Source organism: Stylophora pistillata, chromosome 3 (assembly GCF_964205215.1).
Source record: "Stylophora pistillata chromosome 3, jaStyPist1.2, whole genome shotgun sequence".
Taxonomy (NCBI): Eukaryota; Metazoa; Cnidaria; class Anthozoa; order Scleractinia; family Pocilloporidae; genus Stylophora; species Stylophora pistillata.
Genome location: NC_142521.1, coordinates 42,740,388 through 42,759,255, shown reverse-complemented (window position 1 = coordinate 42,759,255; position 18,868 = coordinate 42,740,388). Strand labels below are relative to the sequence as shown.

The 18,868-nt window shown below is 38.1% G+C and overlaps 2 protein-coding genes across 3 annotated transcripts; both read left to right on the top strand.

Moving 5' to 3' along the window:
• The first annotated feature begins 363 nt into the window (after window positions 1-363).
• On the top strand, window positions 364-3,157 carry LOC111331766 (melanocortin receptor 4-like). Of its 2 annotated transcripts, none has more exons than XM_022936939.2 (2): window positions 364-460; window positions 1,829-3,157. In XM_022936939.2, exon 2 carries the CDS (start codon window positions 1,864-1,866, stop codon window positions 2,788-2,790), a length of 927 nt encoding a protein of 308 aa, XP_022792674.2. In that variant the 5' UTR covers window positions 364-460; window positions 1,829-1,863; the 3' UTR covers window positions 2,791-3,157. The 2 variants fall into 2 exon arrangements, with proteins under 2 accessions (XP_022792674.2, XP_022792675.2); XM_022936940.2 differs by lacking the exon at window positions 364-460 and adding an exon at window positions 477-1,370.
• An 8,470-nt stretch (window positions 3,158-11,627) lies between these two features.
• On the top strand, window positions 11,628-13,368 carry LOC111331729 (histamine H2 receptor-like). Its single transcript, XM_022936898.2, has 2 exons — window positions 11,628-11,815; window positions 11,916-13,368. Exon 2 carries the CDS (start codon window positions 11,952-11,954, stop codon window positions 12,900-12,902), a length of 951 nt encoding a protein of 316 aa, XP_022792633.2. The 5' UTR covers window positions 11,628-11,815; window positions 11,916-11,951; the 3' UTR covers window positions 12,903-13,368.
• Window positions 13,369-18,868: the final 5,500 nt, after the last annotated feature.

Genomic DNA, 18,868 nt, shown 5'->3' with positions numbered 1-18,868 from the left:
GGATCAACACACTGATGGCGTGAGAGCTTGATTGTGCATACTCTATAGAGCTTTCGCACAGCAGCCATGTTGGATGGCAGGAACAATAGATTATTTTACCCATGGGAAAAAAAATTCTTTCTTATCAAAAATATTTTCATTGTTCCTGCCATCCAACATGGCTGCTGTGCAAAACTTCTATACGTGCTCTGTTATTTAAATTTCAATATGTACTCATGAAAAAGACTCAGTTATATTCCGGTTTGGTGACATGATTCCATATCCGTGACTCAACTATCTGTCGTTCCTGTTCAGCTGCGCTGGATAATTCATTCAATTCAGCCTATAAAAGGAAGTTATTGGTACCGTTGATGTGTCATATTCATATGATCCTTGCCGAGTTGAAGATTGTCACTCCATCCAAGCTCTGAACTTTGCTTGTGAACATCAATTTATTAGAAGGACGGTCATTACCGTTAAGGTATGTTTAAAGAATGATTTAAGTATCGGGGTAAGTTGAAACTCAGAGGAATAGATAAAATAACTTTCATGAAGGCTTATTAATTATTGCAGAGCAACTTGGCCTGATCGTAGACTTCCATATTTATTAACTAATTGAGCCGATATTGGAGGATTGAATTTTTCTGCCCAAAACCCAGATTAGTTGAGTCTAAATCCATCCGGAGAGTTGCCTTTTATCCAAGGTAAATATTATGATAGCATTTGAAAATAAAAGGCAAAAGTGATTTGTTTCATATTTTAGTATCTATGTATGTCAAGAGATTATATAATCTTTCGTTTGTGTAAAACAGTCACTTTACATATTTTCCCTTCATTCTCTATTTAGATCGGACAATTTAGCCCCTCCCAAACGCATAGTTTTTTAATTTCTATGCAAATATCCCACACTGACTGAGTCTCTGAAATCTTAGTTCTTTATGGGTGATGGAAGACAATGAAGGCGGTAAATTCTCATTTTCCCTCAATTTGTAATTATCAAACGCCACAAAACTGCACGATACTCGAAAGTCCTTTGTTGAGTACATCAGTTGTAATTATCTGTGTCTTTCTTGAGTTTGTCAACACGCACATCACAAGCAAGACATTTTTAAATTCCCCAAACTGGCAATTCTAATTTCCGATCGAACGTGCTCCTGAATTTAAGTTTCAATCAGATGGACAATAACAAGCTGATAACCGAAATGTGGAGAGGCAAGTCTATTCAAATAGATATTGACTTACTTGTTTAAAGCGTTTATTTACCAAACACGGTCCATAAGATCAATTAAGGACTTTAGCTCTTTCAAATTAAGCTATTCTCTCATTTTATCCATTCTTTTATCGTATCACCTTCCGGACGTGGAAAAGAAGATGGTCAATCTGACTTCAAGGTTCAGTCTCGCTAAAATTTTAACTTTCTAAAATCTTATCACCAGTCTAACTAAAATCGCATGGAAAATTTATGTAGAAATTCTTTCGCTTTTTTTTTTTTCGCTATTTAAACAAGTATGTCTGATTACAGTTTGGAATACCTAGTGTCATACATCCTTTTTTTCAAAAATATATACATATATATCCATATAGTTTGTACGTTTGTCATAAAACAATTGATTCATGCTTTAAGCTGTGCGTGTATCGAAATATGGATGCAACTGGGAATTTTGGCCCTCGGCTTAACCTCAAGCAATTCTTATGTTTCTCTCTTGCTCTGAGCATGAATCAGTTGCTAAATTTCTGGTAAAAACATCCCAAAAACATTAAAAAGATTATTTATTCAGACAATAATACCTGAATATGTAAAGTGATATACTATTCAATGTTAATGCTGATTATTTTTTTCCTGAATTAGATCATTTGGTGAGTTACAATTACGGCGGGAAATCAATGGCTAACAACACCACCAACAACAGTTATACTGACGCAAGATATGGGACCCAGTTTTCCCTTTCTACGTCCAAATGTATACCGTGGTTTGTTGGGATCGCTATTGAATGTCTAGCCATGGTCATCCTTAATATCATTACTATTATCGTCTTTGCGAAGAAGCACCAGTTGAGGCGCCGAAGTACATACTTAATTATTCATCTATCGATGGTCGATTTCTTAGTAGGGGCAGTCTCAGGGCCTCTAATTATGTACATGATAGGGAGTTTCTGTAATCTGTGGAAGTATGACCACATGGTAGTTCTCCAACAAGTATCAAGACAAATTCCCCTAAACTCGTCTCTCGTAAATCTGACTGCTATCTCATTAGAGCGGATGCATGCGACATTTTGTCCATTCAAACATAGATTGATTAAGAAATGGGTTTATGGAGTTTTAATTACTGTAACTTGGTTAACATCCACGGTCGCCACGTTAGCCGTAGGAGGTGACTTAATCAATGATTTCATTGCCGGCTTTCTTCTCGCTGCAATTTCTGTTTCTTATATTTCTATTTTTATCAAAATGCGCTTGAGTCGTCATCCCCAATATCATGGCGCAGTAGGTGTGAGGGAAAGAAAACTTACGAATACATTATTTATTGTTACTCTTTCATCTTTAATCACTTGGCTTCCATCGGTAATACAACTGAGTATTTGGACTTTCCATCCCTTCTTATTCGAAAACCTATCTCAGGAAACATATTTTACCTATCATAATACAGTTGCGGTATTAGTATTAGCCAACTCCCTAATAAATCCTATAATATACGCCATGCGGATGCACGAGTTAAGACAAGGAATAAAACAAATTATCTTCCGCAGGACTCCAAACCCCTCAAAGGTAATGGATTTACCACTGAAATCTTATTTACCGCGAAATCTTTAGTCTATTGATTTCTCGCTGATTAATATCTAACTTCTCCGTACAATATCAAGCCAATGGCTGGTGACAGTCGTCAAACATACCAGCTAGAAATTTAATCAAATTCGTGTGAAAGGGGAGGAGAAGCGCAATTCACTTGTTTTCAAAGTTGATTTTAAAACAAGGTTTTAACATTTAAAAGTAACTTCAGATTCACAGCAGCTCAAAGGTTTTTTACCCTAAGGTTGAGTGGCATAATCATGATATATTGCAACTGTGTCCCTCAGTGTTATACTACATGTTCATAATTTTTGTAATTATCTGTTAGAAGTAAGACATTGTAGTTTCCTCACGAGAATACAAAATTGGAAATAAAATCTTTCAAACGTTTTTCTCGAAATAGACTTGCGTGAATACTTAAAAATTTTCCCCTCCGGCCCTCCAACTCAGTCAACAAGCATTTCATCAGATGAACACCAAATAACAAAAATTTCGAAACTTTTGTTTGAACGTAAGTAGGACGTATTAGCAAAGAAAAGACGTGCGCGCACTGGAAAAATACTAAACAGATTCTACATTAAATACTTCAATTTTTTTTCTTCGGGTTACAACAAGAAACTCGTCCATCTAATTCATCGCGAAGTCTTATCCACGGAAAACATGTTATTACAGGGCCAGATGGCTTTTTCCGGACCGGCTAAATCTAATCCGTCCGGTCCTAGAAATGTCGGCTTTCACATTTTCTATGGGATTGCAGGCGCTGAGGAGTACGAACATATGATAATTAAACTTAACATTAAATGCACATGTGAGGGATGCGGAGAGCTTGGAATGAAGCGAAAATTGTTTCTTTGGAATTCGCGAAATCAACTAGGAACTTAGAATCAATCTCGAGAAATTCTTAATTAGACGAAGAAGGAGCGATTTAGAAAAACATTTGATGATAAAAAATTGCGATACAATATTTTAAAGAGATTCAAAGAACCAAGCAATGGTGATGTTCATGCGTTTAGAATTAAATAAAATTTATGCGAAGTCTCTTAATTTTAGTCAGTTCAGAATGATTGGCATACTAACGAACATTGAGCACTGCCTGGTCCAGAAAAAAGAAGCATGTTCACTTCCCTTTACTAACTACGGCTTTGCTTAAAATGTATTCAAATCAGTCTTCGCAAAGTTGTTGTCAATAGCAAAGTTGTAAGACAAGGTTGATTGTTCAGGTGATCCTTGTTCAATCAAACCAAGCTGGCGCTGTTTTGAGTTAAGCATATCCAGACGAACAACATTTCCAAGACTTTCTTTCTTCGTATAGAATCAGCCTCGTTGCTTTAATTGTTTTAGCATGTGTTCATTGTTTAAGACTTAAACTTGTCCTTTTTCGGTTACGACAATTTGTAATCTATTGTGGAAGTTTCCCGTCTGGTTGTTTAAACAAAGGGATCAGTTTAGTACAAAAATGAGTACCATACTCTTGTCCCAATTAATTGTGTTTCATGAGGTAAAGCTCTAACTCACGATAGTCTCCATAACCATTCTCTTAGGGATCTGACAGATTATAAAGGCAACGGATCAACATAAGTGAGTGCAGGAGCCGGTGGAGAGGTATTTTATTACTGTTGGTGTAGAGCCTGTTAGCCGGCAGTTTTACGCACCTTTTTGTTCCGTTATAAATTGTCGAAACCGTCCGGCTAGATGCCCATGAGATCTCATATTTACAAAACAACATCCGCTAATAGCGTTTTGACAGGTAGAGTTATTAGGAAAACGATAAATTAAAGTAATCGTCATTGGCATCATCAACAATGTCAATTCTTAATCAATACGATTAAAAATTGTCAAATAATGGTGAGATAAATATGTTGTAGCTAGTATGACGCGGCTTTTCGTCTCGTACTAGAGACTCATTGGATACTTTTCGGAATCTAAAGCAAACTTATGAGTATGGCACTTAAAACGACAAAAAATCGTTTTAATGAGCCACGTACTGTTTTCTTTTTCGGGGCTGTCTTTCCACGGACAGGATTCTTCTGTGGTTCTCGTGTAATGTGATCTACAAGAGAAGCAACCACTAAACGATGTACTACAAACATTCGTCAGAATAGGACTTGGAATTTTATTTCTCATTTTTTATTGAAAAGTTGTAGCTAGTGAACGTTTGGCGAGGAATCCTCAGCTGATAGGGGGGCCAGCTGCTAACATCTTAATTTTACGAGCATCACTTCAAGCTCGATTGTAAAAAGTGGACTTCTAACTCTATGACTTGAGCTTTTTCAACACCAAAACGAAAAATACTATGTTGAGCGCTTTTTCAAAATATTCGTCTTTTTTTACAGCGCTGACTTAAGTATTTTAGGGAAAGGGAGTGAGATCAAGGTTCCGTTGGCCGCTCTCGTAAACGTAATCGTTAGCAAGAGCCTCTCCCACGAAACTGACGTCTTCGAGGTGGTTTGCATGCAACGAAACAAACGTACCAAGTGGCACAGCCTTCAGTAGGTTCTCAATTCTCCACTCACCGATTACTTTGCGAAAAACTTTTCTTAACTAGCGTTTTCGCAGGATGCGAAAAAGCTTTGCTACTCACTATTAGCGCACGACACAAGACGGCAGCGCGTTTTTAACATGCCGCGCTTCCGCACTGATCGTTTCAAGTCTTCATTCATTCCGGCTATGTGCGCGAGGGCTAATCTAGGGTTTTCGCATCGACTGCGTTTTATTCCATTGCTGTATAATTGTAAATATCTTAGGTCTTAGAATTTTTTGTAAATTTTGCAATTTTATATAGTCTCATTTATATATTTATACATAATTGTGAAAAGTATGCAATTCAGCCTATGGCTGAAAAGAATTTTAATTTTTTGGCAATAAACTAAACTAATACACGAACATATTAACAGAGAGATGTCCATTAGAGTGCCAATCTGACACCTCTTTCAGTAATTACGCGATGATTATTTTAATATGAGGCCTCCTCACGAAAACCACTGTTTGAAATGACGTCTGCACGAAACAAAAGCGAAACAACAATGACTAGTCATGATAATCATTTAAAACTGTCACCGTCAAAGAACACTGGAGAATGCTGAACATGTTAAGTACACTTAATTGCCTGTGATCGGTTATCCAATTCTCAGTTTGATTTCAATCCACAAGGCAAAATCAGAACGAGAGAAAGAAAGAAACACCCTTTGAAGCCGAATCTCTCTCCAGTCAAGCTGACCAGCTGTGTGAGATGCAAATTACTAATTCCTCAAAACTTATTTTGACCACAACTATTAAGAAAGCTATATGTGACTATTGAGTGAGCTTCTTCCTAAAATTCCTCTCTGGAAGTCAAAGGATTAGGTCCGCCTGTCGAGCACTTTTGAGATCAGATAGTAAACCTTTATGTGAAGGTGTAGTCTGATCGTCCGGGTGAGTGTAGTCCTGAGAAGGACTGTTGTCGGTGGCAGTGACTGACGTTTCGACAACCTGTGCGGAAGTCATCATCAGAGTCAAGTGAGTGATTGTTGTCAGTAGAATGTTCTTATTCCAGTTCGTGTGAAATGATCGGTTGGTTTTGCCGTGATGTTATTGGCTGTAAGACTCAAGTGACGTAAGTCGGTCGTGATTGGTCTGTTTCGGTCTGTCGGTAAAGCTAGGTTGTTCTTTTTCGGTCGTTTGTGATGTTTATGTCGTGAATGAGTCGTTTGTATGGGGCGGGTAGTTGTTGACATCTGTTTAGGGGAGTCTGTTCTAAGTTAGTAAACCAGCTTTCCAGAGTCAGTCGTTGAAAATAGTCAGTGCTGTAGGTTAGGCATTGCGCAGAGTCCCAGTCAATGTTGTGGTTGGTAAGTCGATGGTGTTCAGCAATGTGATTGCTGACATCACCTTTCCTCGTCGCCCGTCTGTGTTCAGTCAGTCTTGTTGTGAGGTTTCTGCCAGTCTCACCGATGTAGGAGGCTTGGCAGTCGGAACAATTGATCTTATAAATCGTTCCCTGTCTGTTCCTCGGTTCGTCTTTGTCTTTAACGTTGGTTAGTAACTGACGTAGTGTGGTGATAGGTCTGTGGGCGACGCGGATATTGAAGGGTAGTAAGATGCGCGAGATGTTTTCAGACATACCTTTTATGTACGGTATGGTTGCTGTAGTCGTAGGGGTTGCGGTGTCGTTTGTTTCGGTAGTGGTAGTGGGTCGGTGAGTGTTTCGTCGGATGAAGTCGTTGTTGTAGTTGTTCTTCGTAAAAACACGGTGAAGGTATTTGTTCTCGTCGGATAAGCTGTCTGTCGAGTCACATACTAGTTGTGCGCGTCGTGTTAGAGTTCTGATAGTTGTGGCTTTGTGTGATGTAGGGTTGTAGGATGACTCGTCTAGTAATCTGTCGGTGTGTGTCGGTTTCCTGTAAACTGTCGTTCGTAATGAGTTGTCGTTGTGGCTTACCAGGCAGTCTAGAAAAGGAAGTTTGCCATTTTCTTCGACTGGTTTACTAACTTAGAACAGACTCCCCTAAACAGATGTCAACAACTACCCGCCCCATACAAACGACTCATTCACGACATAAACATCACAAACGACCGAAAAAGAACAACCTAGCTTTACCGACAGACCGAAACAGACCAATCACGACCGACTTACGTCACTTGAGTCTTACAGCCAATAACATCACGGCAAAACCAACCGATCATTTCACACGAACTGGAATAAGAACATTCTACTGACAACAATCACTCACTTGACTCTGATGATGACTTCCGCACAGGTTGTCGAAACGTCAGTCACTGCCACCGACAACAGTCCTTCTCAGGACTACACTCACCCGGACGATCAGACTACACCTTCACATGTTACCCCCGGGTTCAAACCATTTACTGCAGTAAACCTTTATTTAACTAGGTTAATCCCTTCAGAATACTTAAAGTTATATCTGTTATCAATAGGAGCCCTGAAATAAAAACTAACAAAAACTTTTAAAAATAAGTAATAAGAAACTAAGTAATTAAGTTAAAATAGTACAGTATAACAATTAAAACTGATTCTTATTTAATAAAAAATTATTATACACAACTGAGCCATTATAATAAAAACTTTTCTTGGCGGTCTCAGTTCTTACTGAAGGTAAGTATATAAAATTGCTTCTTCTTGTTTCTCTTGAAATGACTTCCTTATTCAACTTAAAATAATTTTTTAAAAACTGTGGTACACTATTATTTAAACACCTCTTCAAAAAGCCTAAAATATGAGCGTTACGGCGATCTTCTAAACTCTGAAAATTAAGATAGTCGGTGGATGTTGTACCCCAGTTAGATTTAAATATAATTTTCGAGGCCCGCCTTTGCAAAGATTCAAGACTTTCTATATCTGCTTTATCGCAGCTGGACCAAACAACATGGCAATAATCAAAAATGGGAAAAATTAATGAATTATACATCTCAAGAGCTGCATGTATAGTGATATTCCTTCTAAGGCGCCCTAAGGCACCAACTCTTTAACAAACCTTAGAAATAACATAACGAACATGGTCTATCCACGTAACACTATCGTAAAGAACGATGCCTAAATACTTAAAATCATAAACTCTATTTATTTCATAATCACCTATTTTGACAACTACCGTGTCAGTAACTTTAGAAAGCCTAGCATCAGTTCCAAAAATTACAAATTCTTTTTTTTTTTTTTTTTTGATAAAAAGAAAATGACTGAGAATCCATTTATTCACTTCATCTAGTTCTGCATTCAAGGTAACTTCTTTAGCCTGAGAGTGTTATACAAGCTTTTTATCGTAACGAGATCGATCATTTAATAAATCTGAGATACTTTCCTGCGGCGAGAAACTTGTTCGTGTCCTGGGTAATCGCCTTGGTTTGACTGTTTCTCAATCTTTACAAACGAACATCATCGCTTTTTACATTATGTAAAAAGAAGTTTAAAGTTTGTGATCGTGTTTTACTTTTCATGCCATTTTCAAGATACATTAGACGAAAACCAATTGAATTAAAGTTTTATGCTCTCTATGAATCAATTTTGAAGTCACCTTGAGCAAGATTAGTTTGCCGTTATCGATTGAACCTATGGAAGACAATTTAAATTTCTATGAAACTACTTGCGTATTTAGAAAGAACTTTTATTCCATAATCATATTATTAGTACCTGTTTTGTTCTGATTTAGATCCTTTGGCGATTTGACACGAGCAATAAGAGCGGCTTGCCATTTCTTGAATCCGAGTTCATTTCATGGGTTTCTGTGTTTATCGGTTAATGCCTGGCTATATTCATCCTTAATGTCATCACCATTATCGTATTCGTGAAGAAGCTTCAGCTACGGCGCCGAAGTACATACTTGATCATCCATCTGGCATCTGGCGACAGTCGATCTCTTAGTCGACACAGTCTCAGGTCCTTCGTTTACTTACTGGTTAGGGCGTCACTGTGACCCCTGGGAGATTAACAGAGCTAGCTCTCTACTAGTGCAGAACACATTTCAGCACTTCTCTTTTGCTTCTCTTCTGAATCTCGCTGCCATTTCATTAGAGAGGGTACATGCAACATTCTGCCCGTTCAAACATCGTTTCATCAAGAAATGGGTTTATGGAGTAATTAACAATCATTCCACGAGCACGCGTGGATATGAGATGATAGATGGCCAACGAGGCCGTAGCGCCAAGTTGGCTATAATCATCTCATATCCAACAAGCGCGAGTGGAATAATTGTTTTATTAAAAAAAAAACGCCTCCAAGGTATTAAACAAATCTTCTCGACTTTATTTTGTAAGAAGAAACCGGATGTTACAATGTACAGATATTAGATTAAGGTATATTGGCTCATATACCATAATGGCTAAGCCAATAAAAAGTCTTGAATTGCATTATCCAATGATCCAGTTTTTAATAATTAACAATTATTCTACGAGCGCGCGTTGGATATGAGATGATAGATAGCCAACGAGGCGCGTAGCGCCGAGTTGGCTATAATCATTTCATATCCAACAAGCGCGAGTGGAATAATTGTTTTATTAAAATAAAACGCCCCTAAGATATTAGACAAATCTTCTCGACTTTATTTTGTAAGAAGAAACCGGATGTTACAAGGTACAGATGTTAGATTATGGTATATTGGCTCATATACCATAATGGCTGAGCCAACAAATAGTCTTGAATTGCATTATCCAATGATCCGGTTTTTAATAAAGAGACTTATTAAAAACTAGATCATTGGATAATGCAATTCAGGACTTTTTATTGGCTTAGCCATTATGGTATATCAGCCAATATACCATAATCTACAAATATGGTAAGCGTACGTGTCAGCTTAAAATTAAAAGGGAGCTTAAAATTTAATTTAAATTTAATTTAATTTAACGTTTTTAATAAAACAATTATTCCACTCGCGTTTGTTGGATATGAGATGATTATAGCCAACTCGGCGCTACGCGCCTCGTTGGCTATCTATCATCTCATATCCAACGCGCGCTCGTGGAATAATTGTTAATCACACAATAGTAGCTCCTGAGGAATTAAGTAGGACTTGCGCCCGCGATAACTTATATCTAAGCAATAAATAATACTCTTCATCCGTTTACAGGCTTATAACCGTGCGGAATGTTGGGAGAACACGAGGAAGGAAAGTTTGTAAGCCACGAGGCACAGCCGAATAGTTTGCAAAATTTCTCGGCGAGCAGTTTCGGAAATTCTAGACGAGAATTTCTGAAGTTCTTTAACTTTAACCACGTAGCAAAAACTAAAGCCTTAAAATGGGGCAAAAAGTTATTTAAACTGCAGTTTGAAAAACAAATTTAAGGATGTTGGAAAAATAAACTCCTTGTCGTTACTTTTGGCGTTCAAAGTGCCCTCTTCGTTTCCTCCCAACCAAATTAAAATCTGGGAATTTGCCCCGTGTGATACCATTTAACAGGATGGGAGGTTGTTTCAGTTTTCTATGGGCATACACGCAAATATGCAATGGAGTTTTGACAAATCAGAGCGCACGACGTGTCTAAGTTATCAATAACGCTCTTTCCAAACCCACTTACGTCACCAGTCACTGATATGTTATGTCTGGAAACAACTGTATGTGGCGATACACATGTAAATAATATATCAACATCACTATGTAGAAAAATAGTAATACATCAGTTCATACCTACAAAATGTTTCTCATAACAGTGATAAATAAAATAGAGGAAATAATTAATTGAGAATCAGTTGATATGAAACTAGCTGCAGTTCCTCATAAAATAACTCAAGAATGAAATTTCCGAGACAAGAGTGTTTTCAGGGCAGATTTCAAAGATGAAAGAGACGTTGTATTTTTTAACAGAATCCAGTAGACTGTTCCAATACATGTGCGGAGAAAGAAAAGGCACGTTCACCATATGTCACAAAGTTCACAGTAGAGACAGTGAAAAGTAGTTTAGAGGATGAGCGTAAGCCTCGTTGTGGGTGGTATTGTTGTAGGAGAGACGACAAGTAAGCTGGAAAATTACCATGGATAATCTTGAAAGTGATGAGCAGAACTTTAAATATAATCCGTGACTCAACAGTTAGCCAGTGTAGTTCCCGGACTTAGCGCACATATATCACTGATTTCCGTCTCACATTCGTCTTATGCTTTAACTGATTCTTTTAAAATAATGGTTTTAACCTCGATTCACGTAGGGGGGTCTTATGAAAGCTGAATAGAGTTAGTGAAAGCTGTACCTTTATTTGACTTTTTAAAAAATGGAATGAACCATTTATTGAAGGTGAATTTGAGCAAAAACACAATCCACACAACAACACTTGAAACTCTCAGCGGCCGGTAGGTGAAACAATATTTCGATTAACTTTCTTTTTGCTATTTTTGGACTGTAATCAGATTTCTGACCTCTTGAGAGTTGTTACCAATGCTTTACCATGCGATATAAGAGGAAATTGTATTAACAACGAATTCAGTTAGCTTTGTGTGATCTTGGACAGATTCAGTAAACACAATTCACTGACAACTTTGAAGCTGTTGCCGAAATAGTTTGGCAACTGGATCAGCTGTCTGAGTTTCTTCAACTGCTTAGACTGATATTTTGTGATATAAAATCGAAGGTATGTTATATCCTAAAGAAACATTTTGAACGATTTGCTTGACCCATAACACTTAATTATTTCCGTAATTATTTATTGTTTCTCCCCCTTCCTTTTAAAGTTCATCAGGTGTCTTATCAACACAGGCAAGAACTCAATGGCTAACAGCACCATAAAAATTACTCCTAATACCACAAGTGACAAGGAATGGATGTCGTACTCTAAATCCGAGTGTATTCCGTGGCTTGTTCTGCTCATCGTTGAATGTCTGGCCATAGTCATCCTTAATGCCGTCAGTGCTGCTGTACTCTTGAAGAAGCACCAGCTGCAGCGCAGGGGTACATGCTTGATCATCCACCTGGCGATAGTTGATCTTCTAGTGGGAGCAGTGGCTGGACCTGTGTTTATTAACAGGGTAGGAGCTTTCTGTGATCTGTGGGAGGACACAGTCTGGTCTAAGAAGTACTCTTGGATGAATTATTTTACGATAGCATTGGGGCAGTCCCTCCCTAATTTGTCACTTTTAAATCTCGCGGTTATTTCATTAGAGCGGGTGCATGCAACCTTTTTTCCTTTCAAGTATCATGTCGTTAAGAAATGGGTCTATGGAGTTATAGTTGGTGTAACTTGGTTAATATCTGTGACCGCTGCTATACTGGGGAAAGATATAGGCACAAAAGGCCGCCACATTATGTATTTTTCGTTTTTTGCAGTTCTTCTTTTTGTAATTTCTGTTTCTTACATCTCAATTTTTGTCAAAGTCCGTTTCTGTCATCGTCTCCCAAATCACAGCGCATCAACTGTAAAGGATCGAAAATTAACGAATACGTTGTTTATCGTGACTCTTGCATCCATATTTACTTGGTTTCCATTGATAATTGGACGAAGCTTAAGCAGTTTGAACCCCCAGTTACTTAAAAACCTTAACCGGCGATTAGCCGATCACTTGTACAGAGGTGTGTTGATGTTGTACCTGGCAAATTCGTTGATAAATCCCATGATCTACGCCATGCGGCTGCCAGAATTAAGACAAGGTATAATGAAAATCATATTTCGCCAGACTCCAAACAGTTCAAACCAGGATGATCTTCGTCTCCGTAATCTTTGATTAGTTTTCATTCAGTTCAGACTGTAAGAATTAATCAGCATATGATTCAATACTTTATCCGGATAAAAATTGCTGATAATCTAATAAAGTTCTCAGCGCGACGGGTGTCTTGGTTAAACATAAAATTTTTATGCTAATTGCAAGAAAGTTTTGACTTTTAAAAAGGTGGATCGGAAGTCTTTCCTTGAGAGTTTAAGAATTAAAATAACGTATTAAGGGGGCTAAAGGGTTATTTTGTCATTTATTTGGTAAGAATTCGAACATAATGTAATGTGCATTAAGAGAGAAATAGTCATAACTCCCAAGTTTTTGTTATCTAAGTCCAACAGAAATTCTGAATATATTGTGCTAGTTGTGCAGACGAGTGTTTTGCCACGAGTCGATATTTTTCGAATAGTCCACTTGACTTGAAACTTAATTAAATTCAGCATACAGAATAAATAAAATTTTGTGTTTTGCATCGGAAGACTCTCGAATTTGTGTATTTATAAAACTATAATACAGAAGCCAAACAATGTATCTCCGCTTGCTGAAGGCACATAAGCCCGAGTACCCGGCGTATTTTCCGCCGGCAAGTGCTTGATATTCCGATCAATTATCGGAAGCTCTCATACTGTTTTGGATTTTGGTGCCACTTGCCTTAAATTTTACCGCACTCAAGCGCATTTACCTGATTTTTCTACAAGGAAAAGTTTTGTTTTGTTTTGTTTTTCACGCGTCAGCGATAGGCGATGATAAAGTGATTTTGGATGTCAGCGTCACGGAAACCACTGAGAAAATTATATCTTAGATTGTGTTGGAGTGTTTAAGTTATTTATTCAAGAATGTCTTTGAACAGGGCAAAGACTAACCATTGTGACAAGTAACCATTTAATTTTATATGCAATACCGTTTAAACACAAGGTCAACTGAGATCTCTTGAAGCAAAGGAATGGATGTGTTTCATGGTATACATGGTAGTGGAGGCGATTTGTTCAACCTTCGCCAAAACAGCAATCACAAGGCAAAAGCAAGATTATCGATCAAACATGCTTATTGAAAATGCTCTGGGAATTGTTATCCTTAAGCCACTAAACTAGCCCTGAGCACTACATCGCTCGGTACGCTAAAAAAAGTGTTTTTACATCATAAATTAATAAATCTCTTCTTTCCCCTGCTGTTTACAAATTGCTGTCTTCTCTGTTGAAACCTTGACATCTTAACATCACACTGCGAATTCTATTTACTGTTCTCCGCTCATCTCATATGGTGCTGACTGAGAACGTATTGATCAATCAGGAGCACTTTAAGTTGTGGATCATTTCCTGCTAGTAACTCTTAGGGTTTATAGAATTGAATTTCAATAACATGAGGACATGAACTGTTACACTGGTTATATGAGCCCGCATGACATACCACAACGTGATTGGCAAGTGGGAAACTCCCTAACTCTCTGATAGGTGTGCAAGCATACCCTGATGCTGTGATCTGAGTGGTGCGAGATACATACCCCAGTGAATTCTAAGGGATCTGATTGGTGCGAGATACATACCCTAATGCTGAGATCTCATTGGTACGAGCATACCCTGTTGCAGTGATCTGATTGGAGTGAGATACGTACCCTAATGCTGTGATATGATTAGTGCAAGCAGTATACTACTCATGACGCTAACATATAGGTATTTTTTTAGAACTAATCAATCGATCATTGAGTTATCGATTCTCCACACAATATTTGGTGTTTGCATGGAGAATTCTCGATAAATTTAGTATCAAGTGTTGCCCATTAAATTATCTTCAGTTTACTTAGTGATAACCTTGTGATGTCATTGGACTTGGATGAGTCACGTCTGGGATGAAATGTGGAAATGAATACAATCTCTTCATAGGTAATATTCATATCCAACCCGGAACACAAGATTGCTTTCATCAAATTTCGCACGGGGAATCATTATTGACAAATGAAAACGGACGATACCAAAGATTGTAACACCTAATTATCCGTTCTTCTGTCATGAAAACGAAATTGAGTAAAAACACATTCCTCACAACAGCTCTTGAACTCTCCAAGGAAATGTGGCGCAAACAGTAAACAACAGTCGGTAGATGAACCAATATTGGATTAATCAAATAACTTCCTTTTTGCTATTTTTGGATTGTATTTAGATTTCTGCCCTCTTGAGTGTTGTTACTGAAGTTAGCCTCCTTGACCGCCTGCATCAACAACGTATCGTATCTTTTCTTAAGCGTACAAAATGATCGACTTGTTGTTGTATTTAAAGAAATTTGAATATTGGGAGTTGATTTTTTATCTCCGGTGAGAGGTAAGAAGAAACTGTTTTAATGAAGTACAATCACGCACGAGACCTTACTGACGGCTGGCAGTAAAAGTCAACAGCACAGGGACGAACACGAGCAAGGAATTAGTGCTTCCAGCATCACAGTGCATCCCGTGGCTCTTCGTGTTCATCATTGAATATCTGGCCATAGTCGTCTTTAATATGATCACCATTATTGCACTGGTGAAAAACCACCAGCTACAGCGGCGGAGTATATTTAACAATTATTCCACGAGCGCGCGTTGGATATGAGATGATAGATAGCCAACGAGGCGCTACGCGCCTCGTTGGCTCTAATCATCTCATATCCAACAAGCGCGAGTGGAATAATTGTTTTATTAAAAACGTTAAATTAAATTATTAAATTTTATTAAATTTTTAGCTCCCTTTTAATTTTAAGCTGACACGTACGCTTGCCATATTTGTAGAGTATGGTATATTGGCTGATATGCCATAATGGCTAAGCCAACAAAAAGTCTTGAACTGCATTATCCAATGATCTAGTTTTTAATAAATTTAATTAGCCATCTGGCGGTAGTCGATCTCTTGATTGGGGTAGTTTCTGGGCCCTTGGAAATTTTGTGGATAGGGAGTGTCTGTGATTTGTGGGAGTACACTCGGAAAATTCATCTATCAACAATAGTATTAAAGGAGGTCTTCTCTAGTGCTTCGCTTGTAAACCTTACTGCAATTTCACTTGAGAGGGCACATGCAGCCATTTTTCCGCTCAAGCATCGTTTCATTAAGAAATGGGTTTATGGCGTGGTAATCATTTGCATTTGGTTAACTACTGCCGCCGAAAAAGTAAGATTTCTTTTGCTCAAAGATACCGCTGGCCACCACATTGGAACGCTTGCACCTGTCTTCATTTTACTCTCTATGACCATTGTTTCTTCAGTTTCTGTTCTAGTTAAGGTCCGCTCTAATCGTCGACTGCGTCACAGTACCGCAGCAAGTGCGCAGTAGTCTGTAACTACTTGGTTACCAGTGATGATACAGCAGGTTGTTAGCATTTTTTATCCCAAGTTCGCTGACAATATTGCTTGGCGGTTTGCATTTCCTATTAGAAGGACGATAGTGGTAATATTTATGGCCAACTCGCTTATAAATCCAATAATCTACGCCATGCGGATGCCAGAACTAAGACAAGGAATAATGCAACTTATGTTCCGCCGGACTCCTGGCCGTTTGAAGCCAGGTGATTTACCATTGCGTTCGCTATAGTTCAATAACCATTTCGTCATCATCATCATAACTTTATCAATGTTTATATATAGATTTATCATTGCTGCTAATTGGGGACACTTAAGATAAGTTACAATATATCAAAACTATATACGGGATGAATCAAGATAAAAGCTATTTACAGAAGGAATGAATATCAAAAATATATGTATCATAGTAAAACTGTAAAACTAGTAGTTAACATTCAAGTTGAATACAGATGACATTTGCACCCACTGCCCACGTCAATTAAGGTGCTCAAATCCCTATTTCTAATGTATTTTTTAAAAGTCTTCAAACTAACTGATTTACAATTATTGGGTATCCTGTCCCATAACTTTGGACCTAAATACTTCACTGAATGTTTTCCATACGTTACTGTGATGAATCTCGGCAAAATAAAATCAGCGTTTCTGAGATCATGGTTACTTTGTTGTCTTTTAAAAAGATTGGTAATATATTGTGGGCATAGGTTATTCTTAACCTTATACATTAAAATGGCAATATCTTGGAGTCTTCGATTGAACAGTGTCGGGAGACCAGCAGCAGCCAGCAGTTCTTCATAACTTGGCACTTTGTCACGGTAGATAGCTCTAAGAGCCTTATCTTGGATCCTCTCTAGCTTACGTGTATCAGAAGCTTTCAGAAAATGCCTTACAACGGAACAGTAAGTTAAATGTGGTAAAATTGCCATTCGATATAGCTGGAAGTTTGACTTTCTCTGGAATGAGAGTTCTTAGCCGCATTATAACCCACAAGTCTCTCTGCTTTGACCGCAATTGATTTACCATGTTTAGTAAATTCAATTTATCGTCGATTATTCGAATTTTCAACCCGTTATACTTCCACAGATGCCGGAAATGACCCGAAAATGCAATTTAGAAGCGAGTGACCTTTGCAAAGGATTTTCCTTTCCGTAGAATGAGATTTAATGATCCAAGTCAAAGATGAGAGCAGTAAGCAAAGGCAGTCATGAATATATCTTTTGCCATTTCCTTTATTTCGCCGAAAGCCATTGCTTTTGCCAAATAATGTAAAGACAGTTACGATCTTTCCCAACTGCCAAGCGATAAGAAGTCCAATTTAGATTGTCTCAAACTATTCATTCGTCATTTCTATCCTTATTTTCCTACTGTACGCCTCGATTTCTGAATTGCAATTAGCGGAGAAAGCGAGAAAATTACCATGAAGTAATAACAAAGGGTTTTGAGTTGTGTTTACGAATTTCAATTGATATTATTTCCAGGAGCTGACTGTCCAGATCTGTGCGGACAAGATAGCTTATGTTTGAACGAATGTAAAAACATACGCCACCACCTAACCTACCATTTGTTGACCTGTCACGACGTATTATATCATAACCCTGGACTTTAACCTCCCGATAGAAAATACTTTCATTTAGCCTGGTCTCATTTATGGCTAGAACGTCGATGTTTTGATCATTTAGAAAAACACGAAGTTCATCATTATGTTCAAACTAGCCATTTTGAATCCACGACATGTTGGCATTAGAGTTGACCTGAACCGGGCACCAGAGGTGGTAGTGAGGTCAGGTGTCGACACAGTTGTCAAGTAAGAATCGTATCAATGAAGTACATTTTTACAAAATTACTCGCTAAAATAGCAATACCTTCTTGTTGAGATGGAGTTTATGATTGTTCAGACATGTTTCGTCGATGTTCAAGTGTTCGACAAAGCCTCAGCCATTCTGATTGCAAAATGTTTTTAAAACTTTGTTGCAGTCCTTTACTTTCTTCGTGAGCGATTCTTCGTCTAATCTTTGTGTGATTGCGGAGATGGTTACAGTAGTGTTGGGAGAGTTTGTAGCAATCATATTCCCCAGATCGACGATTTTCTCTCCCACATCCCGCGCAGTTGATGAATTTTTCAGACCATTTGTTCCGACATGGAGGATTATCGCCTTCGGTTTTGTAGCCAAGCTTGGTTGTAGATAATGCTCCATGTCTGCGGTTGTAGCAACAGGGAAACTTCTCATGGTTACGCGCCGTTTAGCCGCCCGACTTAATAAGTCCTTGCGTAATCCTTTGACAATCGAATCTTCAACAATAATTTTATCTTCATTAGGTCTTTGCTCCCTTCGGCCGTTCCCACTAGTATTGTTTTTTTCCATTTGTAGTTGCTGGTTCTGGGAACTGACTTTCCCTTTCTTTTTCTTCTTCCCTCGTGACTTGTTTGAGGTAACGGGTCGCCAGTCATCAGAGGCTGGTTGTGATCGCGTGAACCTACCGATTGATCCGAAGAGAGAACTTTAATAGATTCCATCAGACTTACTCTTTCTTGTTGAAGTTCTTGGATCTTTACTTTGTGCTCGGCGCATTTCAATTTAGTATATACACACTCAGTGATCTTGGCGCTTCAAGCAATCTGATTGGTTAGCTATCTCGGGCTAATTAACAATTATTC